General features: G+C 39.4%; 1 protein-coding gene across 3 annotated transcripts in view; it reads left to right on the top strand.

The window, feature by feature from the left end:
• The window catches only part of LOC146698207 (CUB and sushi domain-containing protein 3-like), a 259,780-nt gene that overhangs the window by 37,121 nt on the left and 206,173 nt on the right, over window positions 1-16,486 (top strand). For all 3 annotated transcript variants that reach the window (XM_085473236.1, XM_085473239.1, XM_085473238.1), the window contains exon 3: window positions 6,308-6,420. In XM_085473236.1, the coding sequence (XP_085329362.1) occupies window positions 6,308-6,420 (113 nt within the window). The remainder of the gene's footprint in view (window positions 1-6,307; window positions 6,421-16,486) is intronic.

Raw genomic sequence — 16,486 nt, 5'->3', positions numbered from 1 at the left:
AGATGATTTTACTTTTTTTTTTTTACAACTGCAATTCCAGTGCATAATACTACCTAGTGTTTCATTTCTCAAACCTGCTGAATTGTTGCCTGATTTGCAAGAAGCACTGAGGCAGAACATGCACTGACTTACACTACACTGGCACTGTGTCGATACAAAGCGGTAAGTCATTCTTTTTACCTTGGCATTGCTGTCATCCATTAGTTTTTCAGAAAGCTATTGCTCTATATCCAAGTGACACTCTTGTTGGACAAATGGTTTTGTGCATTCTGAAGTGTTTTGCAATTTCTGTTCACTGAGCTGAACAGATTTTTTTTTTTTACTTTTTTGTGAAAAAAAAAAGCTGTTTAAACAATTCATAAAAGTTTCTTAGATGGGAACATACTGTATGCTTACTGAATACTGTGCTGCTATGATTATGGTTTTTGTTTTTAAACCGGCTTTAATGAAAGATGCTGTAATCAGTTTCTATCCTGCATCAATACACTTATTTTTACTGATAGGCTAAAAGTTGTAAGCTGCATTATCTACAGCTTATGATCATTTTTTAACTCAAAGTTTGGAATTTACTTGCCAGTATTTCTTATATAACCCTCCTTTCCACTCAGGCATATCACTGATGTGAAATACAGTGAGACGTGCTTTTGCATGTTAAAATGTGTTTTAAGATTAACAGTTACAGTCGACTTTACAAACTTATGCCAGACATTAGTTTGCCTTTTATTCTTATTCTATTTTTTCATCACTTTGACTTTTACTTTCCTCAGTGATTCTAGACTACCACCCATGGTGAGATTAATCCATAATCGCATATTAAACATGCCTTCTTTGTACAATCTCAGATGGAAGTATACTGTAGCTTGCACTCTTCTGTCTGATATCCAAGTCTTATTCCTTATTTCTGAGACAGCAGGCCCCTTGGTGTTGATTTGTTAATGATATTCCAACCATTTAACTGATACCCTTGTTGCCAAAGCAACAAGCTGCAGCAAACAGCAGATGTACTTTTTTGCATTTTGTTTGATACTTCTCTGGTACTGTATAGGTAGGAAACTTATTTCCCCTTGTTAATCCATTCATCACCCAAGTGGTAAAGACATCCCCACCATACACATATACATATGTATATGAACCATTTTTGGGTTCTACCGTTTTGTCCTGTCACTGATACAGAGGATATTTACTTTGCCCACTTAGAGAGTCTTAAAAATGTTACCATCCTTGGATAATTGGTTAATCTTTGACCTGTATTTATCATATAAATTAGGACATAGAACACATTCCTGCTCATTTTCACTCTCTGTGATTCTCACAGTGAACTAGAATTCGAGCAAGCGGTCACCTCAGCAAAATGAAAACTTTTTTGTTCTCCATTTGGATTCTGGGACAATAAATGTACATCTCACTCCTGAGAGGACAGTTTGGAGAAAGCATTAACTTGTTTTCAAAAAATAAATAAATAAATGGAAGCAAGTGACTGTTAACAATTTTAGAGACTGCAAGGATTGATGGCAGCAGCATTAGTAGTGATTCCTTTGGTGATTCCCATACAGTTCAGCATCTTTGATCTTCATCCAGAACAGGACAGGAGAGGGATACTGCTTTTGCCTGGAGGGACAGGGACTTCATTCTCAGAGGAACCCCACTGGGGAACCTTCCTCAGTAATCAACTCAGATACATTGCTGACAGGCTGGGGAGCCATCTGGGAACGTAGGACAGAGAGGGGCATGTGGGAACCCCCTTGATCGTCAGAACATATTAATGTACTCTGACTGAGGGCTAATTTATCTTGCTTCCAGGGGTTTGTTGCCACTCATACATCACAACCACGTGCTGGTGTGAATAGACAGCACTGCAGTGTGCCGTATAAATCACTGTTGTAACGATCTCTGTGCTGCCTTCAGGTGGCAAGAGAGCTGCCAACTTGGGTGTGGCCTCAACTGATCCAGCAGACTTTGATGAGTCAGCACCAATCTGTGCCTACATGCTGTGTCACGAGAAGTATTAGAATACATTTCCTCTAATTTCCCAAGTCCACCAGTTCGGTTTCTTCATGCTGGCCAGATTCAGCCAATGAAATGACACCTGTAGTAATTGAAGTCTTGAGTAGATGTTCTGGTGCAAATAGACTGTAAATTTGGCATCCCTCAAAGCTGGAGTTTTTTTTCAATAGGGGCTCTTCTTGTTTGAAGAAAAAAAAATCACAGTTAAAAGAACTCTATGAGAAGGTGCTCCCTTATTCGCTTATTTAGCAATTTCATGAGCATTTGTGCTCAAACACTAGTTTTAAGTCTTCTTTTCTGTTCCCCTTGAAAAATATATAGAGTAAAATTAACTTTAATATGCTTTAAGATGAAAATAACTGGTGATTGACAAGTCATTACTCATACATGGACATCTCTGGTTCTTACAGATCTACCCTCATTCTTCTGAGAAATTTGTTTTTGTTGTTTTAATTATTGTGGAAAGTAGAAGTAAATCACAATAATTTTGTCTTCATTAAAATGTATTTAGATATTGCAAATTGATAATTCATCCTATTTGTCATGACACACTTCTCTTCCCTACATAAGCTGCCTTTGTAAGTTAAAAGTATCAGTATCTATATTCGTATCTGCAATACTGGCCCTGTACAGTGGAACTCCGACTTACGAAATTAATTCGTTCCAGAGGGTCTTTCTCAAGTCAAAATTTTCATAAGTCGAAGCACCATTTTCCATCGCCTTTTGAGTGAGGTGATGCTGGCTGAAGACGAAGTTCTTGGTGGAGGCTGAAGAAAGCATACGTATGCATGCATACATACGTACGTGTACATGTACATAACATTATGGAATTTAATTCTAAACTTTAAAACTTAAACTTACATATACGTTAATTAATGTACATACGTACACTGTGCAATGATATTTTTTTAACATTTTTTTAAACTCGCTCATATTTATGCCTTATGCAGGCCCCATTATGAATGAATGAACGATAGGCTAATTGCAAACGAAAAGCACACGAAATAGCGCATCGCAACAACAATACGTCTTTCACGTGGAACAGCGAAACACATTTCGCAAACGAATTTTGTTACACGGGCATTTTGTCATACCACGGGCAAAAATATTGCCATTAAGTGCCTTCGTAACTTGAATTTTTCGTTAAATGGGGTCTTTGTAATTTGCAGTATCCAACAGCACTATCATTAAAACAGATTTTTGTTCCATATTATCCAGACCTTGTCTAGACTATGGACTATTGAAAGATTTTACAGAATAGATGAGCATAGATGTGCAGTTCCACTGTGAGGTTCAGAAATTGTAGATTCTTTCATTCCTCAGGACCCTTTAGTATCATTCTAACTATCATGTGCTGCCTCTTGGCCAGGACTCCCTTGAAAAAGAGGTTTTTGATCTCAGCGGGACATTCCTGGTTAAATAAAGGTTAAATAAAAAATAAAGAAAAATCATTCTAATGCATTAGTAATGTGATGCATTCTAATTATCTCAAAATCAGTTGCACTCATAACATGTCCTTGTCTTTGCAGACAAGCAGAATAAGTGTTTCTTATGTGGAGGCATGTTTCCATGCCTGTAGTTTAAGCGGATGCTTGTTCAGATTTTCAACTTTAAAATAGTCCAACATTATGCTGACCTGCAAAGCTGAGACGTGAGACCTGTCCACATTTGAAATTTGAGGTTTGGGAGTATAGAAGGGGGTATAGAATTTTGATGCATACCTAGACTTGTCACCTCTTAATCCCTTTCAATGCCAGATTTAGAAACACTGTCTCCACATAATGTCGGCTAAACCCATGGCATCCTCACTCCTTTGCTGTTTAGTGCTGATATGATGACAGTGCAATACTTCAGTTTTCTGTTTTATTATCCACCTGTGATCATAAGAACATGTTTTTGCCTTTTTTTCTCTAGATTTTTGGATGATTTTAGGAGAAGCATTCCTCTCTCTACCCTGTGTATATTGGTATACTGCATCATTTTTTTGTCTCTCTCCTAATTTCTCTATATCACGTATATCATGTTGCCATAGCAGCACTTTTCCTCTTCTTTCTACACTCAGTTTTTATAGGCATTGGTGAAAGAAAAAAAATACTTTGTCAATTTGTTATTTGTGGATATAATAATTCAGTCTTCATTTGCTGCACTTCTCCAGTAACCATTTCAGGTCAAGGCTTTTTAGTGTCATTGTGTAACTGCATTGCACTCAAGCTGATGAGTGCCATCAATATCTGTGTGAGCATGCACTCTGAAGCCACTGATTGTTCTGTTCTTGTCTGTTCTGCTCAGCCAATAATTAGTTCCCCCATGCATCCTCCTCCCTAGACATGGGGTAAGGAGAGCAATTTTAAAGACTGCTCAGCTTGACATCAAACTGTAATTCACTGAAAGCATGTAACTATTACACAAAATGGCACCGTAGACCCCTCCAACCCCCGTCTTCCTGTTGAAATGGCAAAGAAAGAATTGTTTTGCAAAAGAAAGGCTGAGGATTCGTTTGCTAAATGCAGCAGCGGCCAGTGGCGGGACCAAAGGGAAAGGCCAGGTTTACACACTTGTCTTTTCAATGTGACTTTTGTGCTTGATAGCACAGAGCCAAAGTCATGTCAAACTGATGCCTCCATGCGTGACATTCTAATGCCAGCTATATCATGAGATTTGTTTCCACTCCACATCCGTAAGAATTTTGGTGCACTTTTTTTCTTTCTGTGCAGAGACTGGTATAGTTTTCGTTCCTCCTTTCTCTCCACTCTGTACAGTGTGGGCGCTGAGTAGGCTTTGAGTGACATTCCCCTTATTATCTAGGTTGTAACCAGTTGAGAGATTTCAGTAAATGTCATTGGTCAAAAACATTAATAAGTAAGATAATGAAAAGTGGTAAATAATGTTTCAGTGTGTTACCTGTCTCTTGTGTTTTTCTAGTTATTTTTAAAGACTCCAACAAGGTGTTCTGATTGTGCAACCTTTTATTTGCTTTTAATTGACCCACCAGGCAAATTATGTATAATGATCTTTTTTTACATTAAGCTTCTAAGATTACCCTTTTTTCTTTCCGTTATTCAGTAACGGCATGCAGCAGCTGATGTTAAGCAATATCTTGGCATGCTGGGCTGTGCCTGCAAAAAAGGGTGATTATTTACTACACAGTTCACAGTGCTGTAATTGTAAACTCTATTGAAGTTGTAAATACAGCACCTTCTTCATTACTGTCACTTGGGAAGTTTCTGTTTTTGCACATTTGGCCTGCTGCAGACATTATTTACCTGGCTTATTGTCAAACAGAGATTTGGTCACACATATGGCTCCAAAAATGTGTAATAAAAAAGAAAAAGCGAGAAAACGAGAGGGCAATAGAAAAGGAGACATTTTGTTTCATGCACAACTTTAGTTCATGCTTCGTTGCCTGGCTTACAGCAGTGGAAGGTCGATAGAACATTAGCAACTGCCGCTGAGGAATGGTCAGCAACACATCTTGTTTACGACGTCGTGAAAGTAAATGGATTTGTTTGGGTCTGCACCTAATTTGAAATGCAGTAATGAAGCAGTCTGTTACAATGCAGCTGCCAGCCCTCACAGGCCAACCAACAATGGGGAAGGTTCCCGCTTGGGTTTTGATTGTATAGTACTGAGTATATTACTGCTGGACAAATTGCATCGCAATTCTCAGAGCTGTTCTGTTTTATTAGACCCAAAATGCTATGGCACACTGCTGCTGTGAGGACTTTTAAATTGTCGTTATATGTAACAAGTTTAACTGTGTGTGAAGTCGTTGGATTTTGTTCGCACACATCTCTCAACAGAAAAATGTAAATTACAGTAATTTACCTTCACAGGTAGCCTAGCTGATTTAAATAAAAAAACAAACAAGCATATATTTAATATGTTCAATTTCAGCCTCACGAGTTTTTAAGTTGTCTGTTTAGAATTGTTAATTTTTCAAAGGAGAAACAAAAGCATAATTGGATTCAGGAGTATTCACAGGGGATGCTGAACCTCCATTACTGGAGGTCTGAGTTTCCCTTGAACTTGTTTTATTTTAGCTTGTGGAATCTAAAAAGTGCATCCTGTTTGTATTTACAAAAAATAAATAAATATACAGATTTATATAACATATGACAGGTTTTTGTGGATGCCATCACATAGTTCAAGTTCATAAAAAAAAACTCATTTCTTATGTTCCATGTTTGAAAGTGAGGTTTCTTTTTTCAGGGGGCATCTTATTTCATGCTGGTGTAAAGGATGTGGAAATGTTATGAATTCAGTCATGCATTCAGTTCTGAGGTCTCTTTTTCCTATTCTACAGGTTAACAGGATTTACCATCCCTCCACCTGTTACCAGTTCTGGCTCTATTTTTTCCCTGAGGCTTACCAGTGACTTTGCAGTAAGCGCTCATGGATTTAAGGTAGCTTATGAAGGTAAGGACAGCATAATTTTCTGCTCTTTGTCTCTTCCTGTCATTCTTTCATACATAGTATGGCAAAAAATGTGTGTATTAATGTGTAATATGCAGTGTTAGAAACTATGATGAAGTAGCTGTGTTCATTTAGAAGAAAAATCCTTCTGCCAGGAGAAGGAGACAACATTTATTCTTACGAGAAGGAACCTGTGATCACACTTACCGCACCTGATTTCCTTTAGGGCTTCCACTGTTGAGTTATGGAAACATTAGGCTCTTCAATTAAGCAAATTAATCCAATATTTTCCAAATCCAACATCCCTCCCCCAAAGTCCAGAACCTTTCCTGCGACTCCAGAGGTGGATCTGAAATTGCTTGGCAGATGGCGATGGGAATTAGTTGAACTAATGGATGCACTGAGTTATCTGTGTTGGAGCAGAGCTGAGTGCAGCGGGGAGCTGTCTAAATATGAGCAATCCTTCTGTGACCATCTTGTTCATTCCTGCTCTTTTCCCCGTCTGCTGTTTCAGGTGAAAGCGTTCATTCATCCATCTCTGTGTCTCGTTCTTTTTCCATTCTTACTTTACGTTTTGTCTTAATGTTTTCCTTTCCTTCCCTCCTTGGGTATCAACTTGTTCGCTTGCCTAGTCCCCACGACCTTCTATCTGTACAGCCAATTCGAAAAAAGTTGAGATGCTGTGTAAAATGTAATTCTGTAATTTGAAATTGATGGCAGCACCATTTCTTAAAGAAGTTGGGACACAGCCATGTTTACCTCTTTAGTCTGGAGGACATGATGTTTGTGTTTTCTAAAATGAATTTCAAATAGTCCATTTTTAATGAGCTTTGGTCCAGAAAGACAGCAACATTTCTTGATTATGTTCACATATGGCTTTTTCTTTGCATGTTAAAGCTGTGACCTGCATTCGTGGATGTCACAGTCAGTGTCACAGATGTCACAGGAAGTGTTTCTGAGCCTATTCACTGATTTCACTGACAGAATCATGCCTATTTTTAGTGCAATGGTGCCCAAGTACCCGAAGATCATGTGTTTTCGACACTGATTTCCAGCCTTGTCCCCTGCACACAGAGATTTCTCCAGATTCTTTGAATCATTTGGTAATATTATGCACTTTAGATGATGTGATCGTTAAAGTCTTCACAATTTTACACAGAGAAACATTATTCTGAATTAATTTTTTTAATGTTTATTATTTTTTGTAGATCGATTAAACTCTGTCCATTTTAATGAGTAACTCTGCCTCTCTTTTATTATCCCATTACTGGACTGTTGCCAGGTAACCTAATTAGTTACTCCAACTGTCTCCTTTTTAGTACCACGTACTTTTCCATCTCCTTGTTGTCCCCATCCCAAATTTTTTGACCCAGGTTGCTGCCATAAAATTCAAAATGAGCTAATATTTTCATGAAATTATAAAGGTCTAAATTTAAACAGCTATTTAAATAGTTATATAAACAATATGTTTATGTCCAGTTTTGGATAAATTGGGTTCATGAGATTTGCAAATCACCACATTGTGTTTTAAATAACATTTTACACAGCATCCTGACCTTTTTTTTTTTTTTTTTAAACTTGTGTTATATTTGTTTCTTTAGCTTTTTTGCACTCTTCTACACCCTTTTTTCTTACTTTCTGCTTGAATCGTTCACTAACAGGCTGACCCCGTCCTTGAGACCCTCTATCTTCATCTTCCCACCTGCCCCAGACCTAGCCAGCCAAGGTCATTTCCCCTGTCCATCTGCCACTGAGACTTTCTCCATCTTTACTCTTTCTGCCTCTTTTTTTCCTGAGCGTGACTGCATTTCCTTTCCTGCATCAATTTTTTTTGTGTCTCTCTTGCTCTTCCCTGGGTGGTTTGGTTGTATTCCAGTTTCTGCGTGTTTACTCTCCAACACAATTTCATGCTGATGGGGATATTTAACACATCGTTACACATAAGGCACAGCTTTATTCCTGTTTTCTTAGCAGCACTGTAGTTAAAACTACAGTTGAGAATATTTGCAAACATGTACAATAGGCAACATAATATCAAAGCGGTTTATTTCATTTCGTAGCTAGTACATTACTGTAACTGTAACTTCGGTCGTTGCTGTGCTTTTTGGAAGTCGAATTTCCCAGAGGAACCCACCCGAGGGATTAATAAAGTTCTATCTTATCTTATCTCTCTTATCTTAATCAGGAAAATGTTTCGTTTGAAAATTTTACACTCTATGTTTCACTGTAACATGCAGTGTAACATTGAGTTTGTTAGGCCTATCACTCATTCTTTAATGGCTCATTGTGGCAATGCTGTTTCTCAAAAATATCAGTGTGTTTTTTTAAATCATCTGCTGGTTTAAAGTGTGTAACTGAGAGCACGATTTGAGAGAACCAGTTAGTATGAAAACTAATCCTGGTCCCGTCATTCTATCCTTCATGTAGTTGTCAAACCTTTGAAACAAGAATTCATTTCAAGCCTTTAACCTAACACTAAGCACTTGCTTTACATGCCTAAACCTAATCGCTGTTAGTTTACGGCCATGTGGCGCTGTTTTGATGCACTCATCTGTGACTTAACATCATAGCCTTGAGGTGCACTCTTCCGCCTCCTCTGCCTCATTTGGGCCTCATTTGGATGTTTACTGATCTACTTTTTGTCCATTGGGCAACACGCAATCTAGGAAGACTTGAGTGACACGTGGTGGCCTGTGCCCTGCCTTTGAACCTACTACTCCAAAACTACTACTCCACCAAAAAATGTTTTGGTGGAGTAGTAGTTTTTCTAGTCAGAGATTCTTATGAGTGCTACATTTAAAAAAAGTTCAGTGTACTCCTCCATAATGTATTCATTTTCACATCTGAGTAACTGTCACAGTACCATTGTTCCTTGTTATATTGCTGTGGTTATCCACATCTCGCACATGAATATGTATGTGCTGCTCATTCTTATGTTTTAAAATGTGTTATGATAGAATTATTATTGCAATTAAGTGGAACTGAATCTACATGCATTTGAAGGACACGGCCAGATGGAGATGCTGTCAGTCTTTTATATAGTTTCCTATAATGCACAACAATCCATCAAACATTCTCCAGCAACCAGTGGTTTTATTTTATTTTTTTTTATTTGTCGTGCCTACTTTCTTGTACTACCACAATTCTGTCAGAGTGACCTTTATGCTTACTCACGGCCTGGAAGGATCATGCTGCATTTATAAGGGAGTGGAGATACAGGCTTTTTCTACAACACTGCTAAACAATGGCCACTAGTGCTTTAGAGATACAGCAGTGCATTGTACATATGCTGGTAGCAAAGGTATCTGCTTGCCCTTTGTTGCAGGGAGTGTGTTTTCAACAAAACAAAACAAAAAGTATTTGTCTGCTTGTCTTAAATCTTTCCCACTGGCATTTCATCCACCACTGTTGTTTGAGGACTCTTTGAAGGACAGCTGACCCATACAATGCAATTTCATCTTGTCCCCCTGAATCATTTCATTTGTGTTTCATTTGTGTAGCAATCCAGATTTTCCACTGAGTTGGACATATATGTTTGTATGTCTGTGCATGTCGATGTGTTATTTGCTCTGTGATCCAACATGGCTTTAGTCAGTGCTCTTTTCCACTCCTGCATAAAACAGCTCAGCTCGGCAGCCTGCTCACAGGCAATCTACCCAGGCGATTCCTGTGGGGAAAGTATGCTGCATGTGTGCTCACAAACACTGCCACTCCGTCAAACTTCCATCTTCTTCAAAGGGCTACACAGTCATTAGATATACAAGGGGAAAAAATAGCACAGCCCAAGAGAAATCTCGCACCCAACTACCCCATTTGCTATTTCACATAACTCACTTGTTACCACTGTGATGAGGATAATGCAAGCCCTTCTCATTGTCTTTATGTGAATTTTAAGCAAAAACTGAACAGGAGTGTTTGCTATGAGGATGTTCTGGTCTTTTGTCGTTTTTCTTTGTTTTGAAATACATTTGACATATTCTGTTAACATTATTGTAAAGAAGAAATAATTTCCCCTTTTTCCTTAGACTTTACATATAATTCTGAATTTATTTCGCACACTGGGCAATGCTTTGTTAGGCTAAAAGACCTCAGTTTATAAGGTAAATTTGCATTCACTGTTCCACCAAAAGTCAAGTCTGCACAGGTTTTCATGTTTAGCACAAGCCCCCAGTGTTGGGGAGCAGCTGTTTTCACAAGGTTCAGTTCTATCAACAGTTTATTTAAGGCCCTCCAGACAGCACCACTTGTTAGCTCAAGGCTAACACTGCATCTCACACACTTAATATCTTTAGGGGGTGCTTTAAATCCTCATAAAATCTGAAACCCTGATTCAATGTTACGTGCGGGCTCTTATTCAAAGTACTACTTTCTTTTCCTAAAAATTTCCGTGTGGTTACATAGCGAGCAGGTTTTAGTACTTTTTCCCCTTCATATGATAAAAGACTTTATCTAAAGCAACAGCTTCAAAGATCTGCAATGTGTCCTGTGAATTCATTCAAGGGCTACATCTGTCTGACACATTAGTTATGACTTTCCATACACCGAAGGGCAGTGAGTCAGTGCGGGTATAATTATAGTGGGGATGCATCTATTACTTTTTAATTAGTGACCTGGGGTTACTTTTTCAAAACATTTACTTTCGAGAAATAGTCCTTTGTTTCACTCTGTAGTTCTCTTAAAGAGAAGTCTGGATTAGATTGCCTGAAATTTACCCTAAGCAAGTTTCAATGGTATATTAGTCTGTTGTGTTTTTTTTGTTTAGTTTTTATTTTTGCTCTTACAGAGAATGGGCATCAGACCTGTGAATCTATACATCAGATCCTTTAGCAACATTGAGCCCTGAATAAACGTCTACGTTTTTTTTTTTTTTAAGTTTAATACTTTATCTAAAGCTTAAAAATGCTTGAAAAAACATTATACCCTTGCAAAAGAAATCAATATAAGTCCATGAGAAGTTATTGAGGAGAGTTACATTTCTTATAAAATGTAATGTCATCCTGAAAAATAATTTCATCACATTTTTATTTGGCTGAGTGCGGTCTGCCCAATGTCCCAGCAACATCTGGTAGCTGAAATTAAAACTGGCTCTGTTCAGGCGCAAACTGAGGTTCACAGGGTACAATCTGCTTTTGGGTATGGTTTGGAGCCCATGAATCAAAGGACGCAAGTTGATATATTCTTGTTGTTACGACCTCTGGCCTCAGGTGGCCCCGCCTTCCTCTATGGAAATCAAAGCGTTCCAGGACTCACGGGTGATTGGCTGGCCAGGGACCTATGCCCGCCCAACTTCATGCAGATCAGAGTGTGTCAGTCCACACACACCATTGGCTGCTGCAGGAGCCTTGAACACGACGGACCAATGACGCGCCTGCCTGCATTTACTGGGAAGCATAAAAGGCTGAGGATTCTTCATTTCTGGGGGACTTGTTGATGTGAACAGACTGTGTAGACTGTCCCTCCTGCCTTTGCAACACCTGACGATTTTCTACAGTACACAGTCATGGCATTCGGCATGTATAACTAGGGGTGGGTTTTGATTATCGATTTGGTCTGGATAACGTGATATCGATTCATTAAAATCCTGAATCGATTTTTTAATATAAATTTATTTTGCCCGAAACGCCAGAATCTCAGGTTAAACCTCACAAAATGTCTACAACCACCAAACAGCTAAAACAGTAAATGAGAGCAGGTACACGGATTCTACACAAAGACGCGGACCCAACGCATCTGAATGAGTGAGATGTCGCCTTTCTCACCCGAATGCATGTACAGGGATACGCCGTCGGGGCTGAAAGCCAAAAGCTCACTGATTTTGAAGCGTCGGCAGGTCCGCGCTTTGTGTTTACGTCTTTTTTGCGCTAGATTCTGAAGCTGCAGGTTTTATCTCTCTCCAAACAATATTGACTGAACCAGCAGCAAAAGATGATCCAAACTGCACTTATCATAAACATCGCCACGAATTTCCTCTTACTTTTGCTGTTTTGCTTCCACCACGATAAAATCACACTTCATGTAGAGCACGTTCTCTCTCTCTTTAAATCGATAATAAAAACCTACCCCTACTTATTACCCACCAGTCTACGGTGTCGGCAGCTGTTTTTTGTTGTTGTTGTTTTTTCTTACTTCCGACAAGAAAGCCTCATTTCCGCTGTTCAATACTGAACAAATTAAAACTTTTTAAAATTATGCAAAACTGCAAAATGCTTTGCGGTGTCTCTAATCAAACCTCTGTAACTTTGCTGTGCTTCACTTCATTTTTGACTGCACAATATTTTTAAGGTCATCTGCCATAAAAACCCAGACCAGGAAAAATGCCTTCATGTTTTTCTGTGTTTTATCCTCAGTTACTTTGACACAAAGGAATCTGCTGTAATGCTTACACCTTTGATAAAATCTCACAAGTGTCAGGTTTCTTTTTATAGATATAAAAATATTGATATGTATTGATAAGTGATCAGAATTATAATATTTCTGACTGTCTGAGGCAAAATTTCCCCGAATCGAATCGAATTGAATCGAATCGTGGATTGAATCGATTCAGGACCTTGTGAATCGGGATGGAATCAATTCTAGAAATCAGTGACGATACCCAGCCCGATGTGTAACGCTCCTGCCACCTTCCAGAGGCTGATAAATAAAGTCCTCCGTGGCCTGTCCAACTGCAGTACCTACCTAGATGATCTAGTAATTTATACAGAAACATGGAAAGATCATTTGGAAACTCTACGTCAGAGATTTCACCGTTTGGCTCAAGCTACTCTAACTCTCAACTTAGCTAAGTGTGAGTTTTCCAAAGCTACAGTGACGTACTTGGGCAGGGAGGTGGGACGTGGACAGGTCCGGCCCATTGATGCCAAAGTGGCAGTGATTAAAGAGTTCCCCACACCTACCACCAGGCGTGAGTTGCGTAGGTTTTTAGGGATGGTGCAGAAACTACAGAAACTTTTGTAAAAATTTCTCCTCTGTAGTCAAGCCATTGACTGACCTACTCAGCCCAAAGGTTGAGTTTATATGGTCAAGTGAGTGTCAAGATGCTTTTGAGAGTGCAAAAGCCCTTCTCTGCCACACCCCTGTGTTATCTGCACCTGATTTGACGCGACCATTCAAACTTGAGGTTGATGCCAGTGCTGTCGGGGCTGGGGCAGTGCTGTTGCAAGAAGACTTGCAGGGTTTGGACCACCCCATTTGTTACTTTTCCCGCAAGTTTAATAAAAATCAGTTAAACTACTCCACCATTGAAAAGGAGACCCTGGCTTTGTTGTTGGCTCTTCAGCACTTTCATGTATACCTGGGGTCCAGCATGTTACCTCTTGTTGTGTACACTGACCACAACCCACTCGTGTTCCTTGCTCGCATGTTTAATCATAACCAACGCCTTATGCGCTGGGCTCTGTTGCTGCAGGAATACAACTTAAGTATTTACCACAAAAAGGGGTCTGGAAATGTTTTATAGCTGTTGCATGTGCATTTCAGAATCCAAATGCCTGAAGCAATCTGGACACATGGACATTTAACCAGCCAGCTCCCTAGCACAAAGTCTGCTTGATTTCTAATTGTACCCATGTGAATATAGTACGAGTAATTCTCAAATGAATTCACGCTGAACGATGTGCCTTAACTAGCACCACGGTGAGAAACGGCAACTTGGGACAATGTTCCAGCCTAATTCTTTTAGCATTTTCTAAAGTAAAAAATCTGGAGGAATGTGAATTAAAGATTGCTAAGATTTTCCTTGGGATTTGCATTGGGAATGACAAGGGTAGACAGGACTAGGAATGAGTATATCAGCTCACAAAGGATGGGTCATGCACAAAGTGAAAATAAGAAGATTAAGCTCATTTGGACATGTATGATGGAGAGATACTGGGTATATTGGGAGACAGATATTGCTGAAGAGCGACTTGCCAAGCAAGAAGGAAAGAGGAAGGGCAAAAATGCCATAAGGTGCAAGCATCTGTTACAATAGTGCTCTGCATTTCCCTCTATGTTTTCCTGTTTTACCAAAATAAGTGTCAAACTCTTTTTTTAAACCTTTTTTTGAAAACTGTCTCCTGCCTGACCTCATGTATTATAATAGTAGATTTAAATATTAAACTTCTAGAGAGAAAAGCTTGAAATATATAAAAATTCTACTTTTTTTTCCTAATATGCCTGTGTATAATACAGTTGTTTATATTAGGGAATGAGGGATATTAAATATGTGTATATATATATATATATGTATACACACACACACACACACACACACACACACACACACACACACACACATATATATATATATATATATATAAAAACACCCAGCTCGCCCCTGTGGGCGGTTTATCCTTCAAGCTCGGGTCCTCTACCAGAGGCCTGGGAGCTTGAGGGTCCTGCGCAGTATCTTAGCTGTTCCCAGGACTGCGCTCTTCTGGACAGAGATCTCTGATGTTATTCCCGGGATCTGCTGGAGCCACTCGCCTAGCTTGGGAGTCACCGCACCTAGTGCTCCGATTACCACGGGGACCACCGTTACCTTCACCCTCCACATCCTCTCGAGCTCTTCTCTGACCACCGGCCACCACCACCACCACTATGCCGGCCACTTGGTTATGGCGTTCCATGTATGCCTTGGAAATGATGGTGGCTAACCAACCGGACATAGTAGTGGTAGACAAACAGAAGAAGACGGCCATAGTGATAAATGTAGCGGTTCCCAATGACAGCAACATCAGTGAGAAGGAACACGAGAAGCTCGAGAAATACCAAGGGCTCAGAGAAGAGCTCAAGAAAATGTGGAGGGTGAAGGTAACAGTGGTCCTGATGGTAATCGGGGTACTAGGTGCGGTGACTCCCAAACTAGGTGAGTGGCTCCAGCAGATCCCAGGAACAACATTGGAGATCTCTGTCCAAAAGAGCACAGTCCTGGGAACAGCTAAGATACTGCGCAGGACCCTCAAGCTCCCAGGCCTCTGGTAGAGAACCCGAGCCTGAAGGATAGACCACCCGCAGGGGCAAATGGGGGATTCTTTTATATATATATAGATAGATGTAGATATATAGATATAGAGAGAGAGATCACAGTGTTATGGTCACCCAAACCTCACCCTCCATCTCCACACACATGTGTAATAAGTATAAAGTACAGTATGCTATGCACTGGTTGCTCAACAGCTGACCTTGTTTTCTTTCAACATCATTGGCACACTTCTGTGGCAATAAGTCATCCAAGGAATGCTTGGCACCATGTTTCAGCAGCCAGGCTCTTGACGCAGACTTTTTTTTAATTGGCCTATAAATGATAAATAGCTAAATCCCACTGTGCCTTTGGTATTTTCCGAAGAATATGACAATTCGAGTAATGTTGATGTCCAGTCACAAGGTAGTGATATGATGGAAGGCTTTGCAGGAAAAAGAATAGTTTGTGATTGACATTTCTGAATAACATCTGGTGCATACAGCTGCCTCCCTGACCGGTTGCCTTTTTTTTTTATTATTATTTTTTGTGCCGTGTACGGATTATTTTTGGATGCTAATATTTTCAGCTCAGCGTTGTGCTGAATTTAAATCTGACATTCTCTGCATCAAACTGTAAAGGGTTGTTGTGGTGAGTTTGTAGATATTTAGATTGCCTTTGATGTGCTTAGTCACACTTTGTTGAACTTCACAAATTTGATATTTCAAACAAATACATTTCAATTTCACAGGCTCTCTGTAGCTCCCACAGAGATGTAGTTTCTGTTTGTTGTTCGGGATCATGCTGTGCAATGCAGGGATGCCTACTTTTCTTGCAGCCTACAGTACATAGCTATATTTAATAATTTAAAACTAGGAAAAAAACCTCAAAACAACAGATGAATGGCTGAGATTGTTTTGTCCTCGCATGTAGGCATCGGTCAACAATAAGCTACTACAAGCGACAAGTTTATATTCTACTGTCTTTGTCCTCAGGTTTACATAAGACAGACGGGTATTTTAAATGATCTTATTATTGTACCATATATCTAAGTGACATCGTACAATGTGTCACCTAGAATTAATCATGTGTCTGCATTAATAATGTGCATGCATAAAAAGGCCCATTACA

The sequence above is a fragment of the Copadichromis virginalis genome, linkage group LG11 (genome assembly GCF_057382275.1).
Source record: "Copadichromis virginalis isolate Kocher_CV1m ecotype Utaka linkage group LG11, C_Virginalis_male_GT1.1, whole genome shotgun sequence".
NCBI lineage: Eukaryota > Metazoa > Chordata > Actinopteri > Cichliformes > Cichlidae > Copadichromis > Copadichromis virginalis.
Note: the sequence above shows the minus strand (reverse complement) of the source record. Positions and strands in the feature narration are given on the sequence as shown.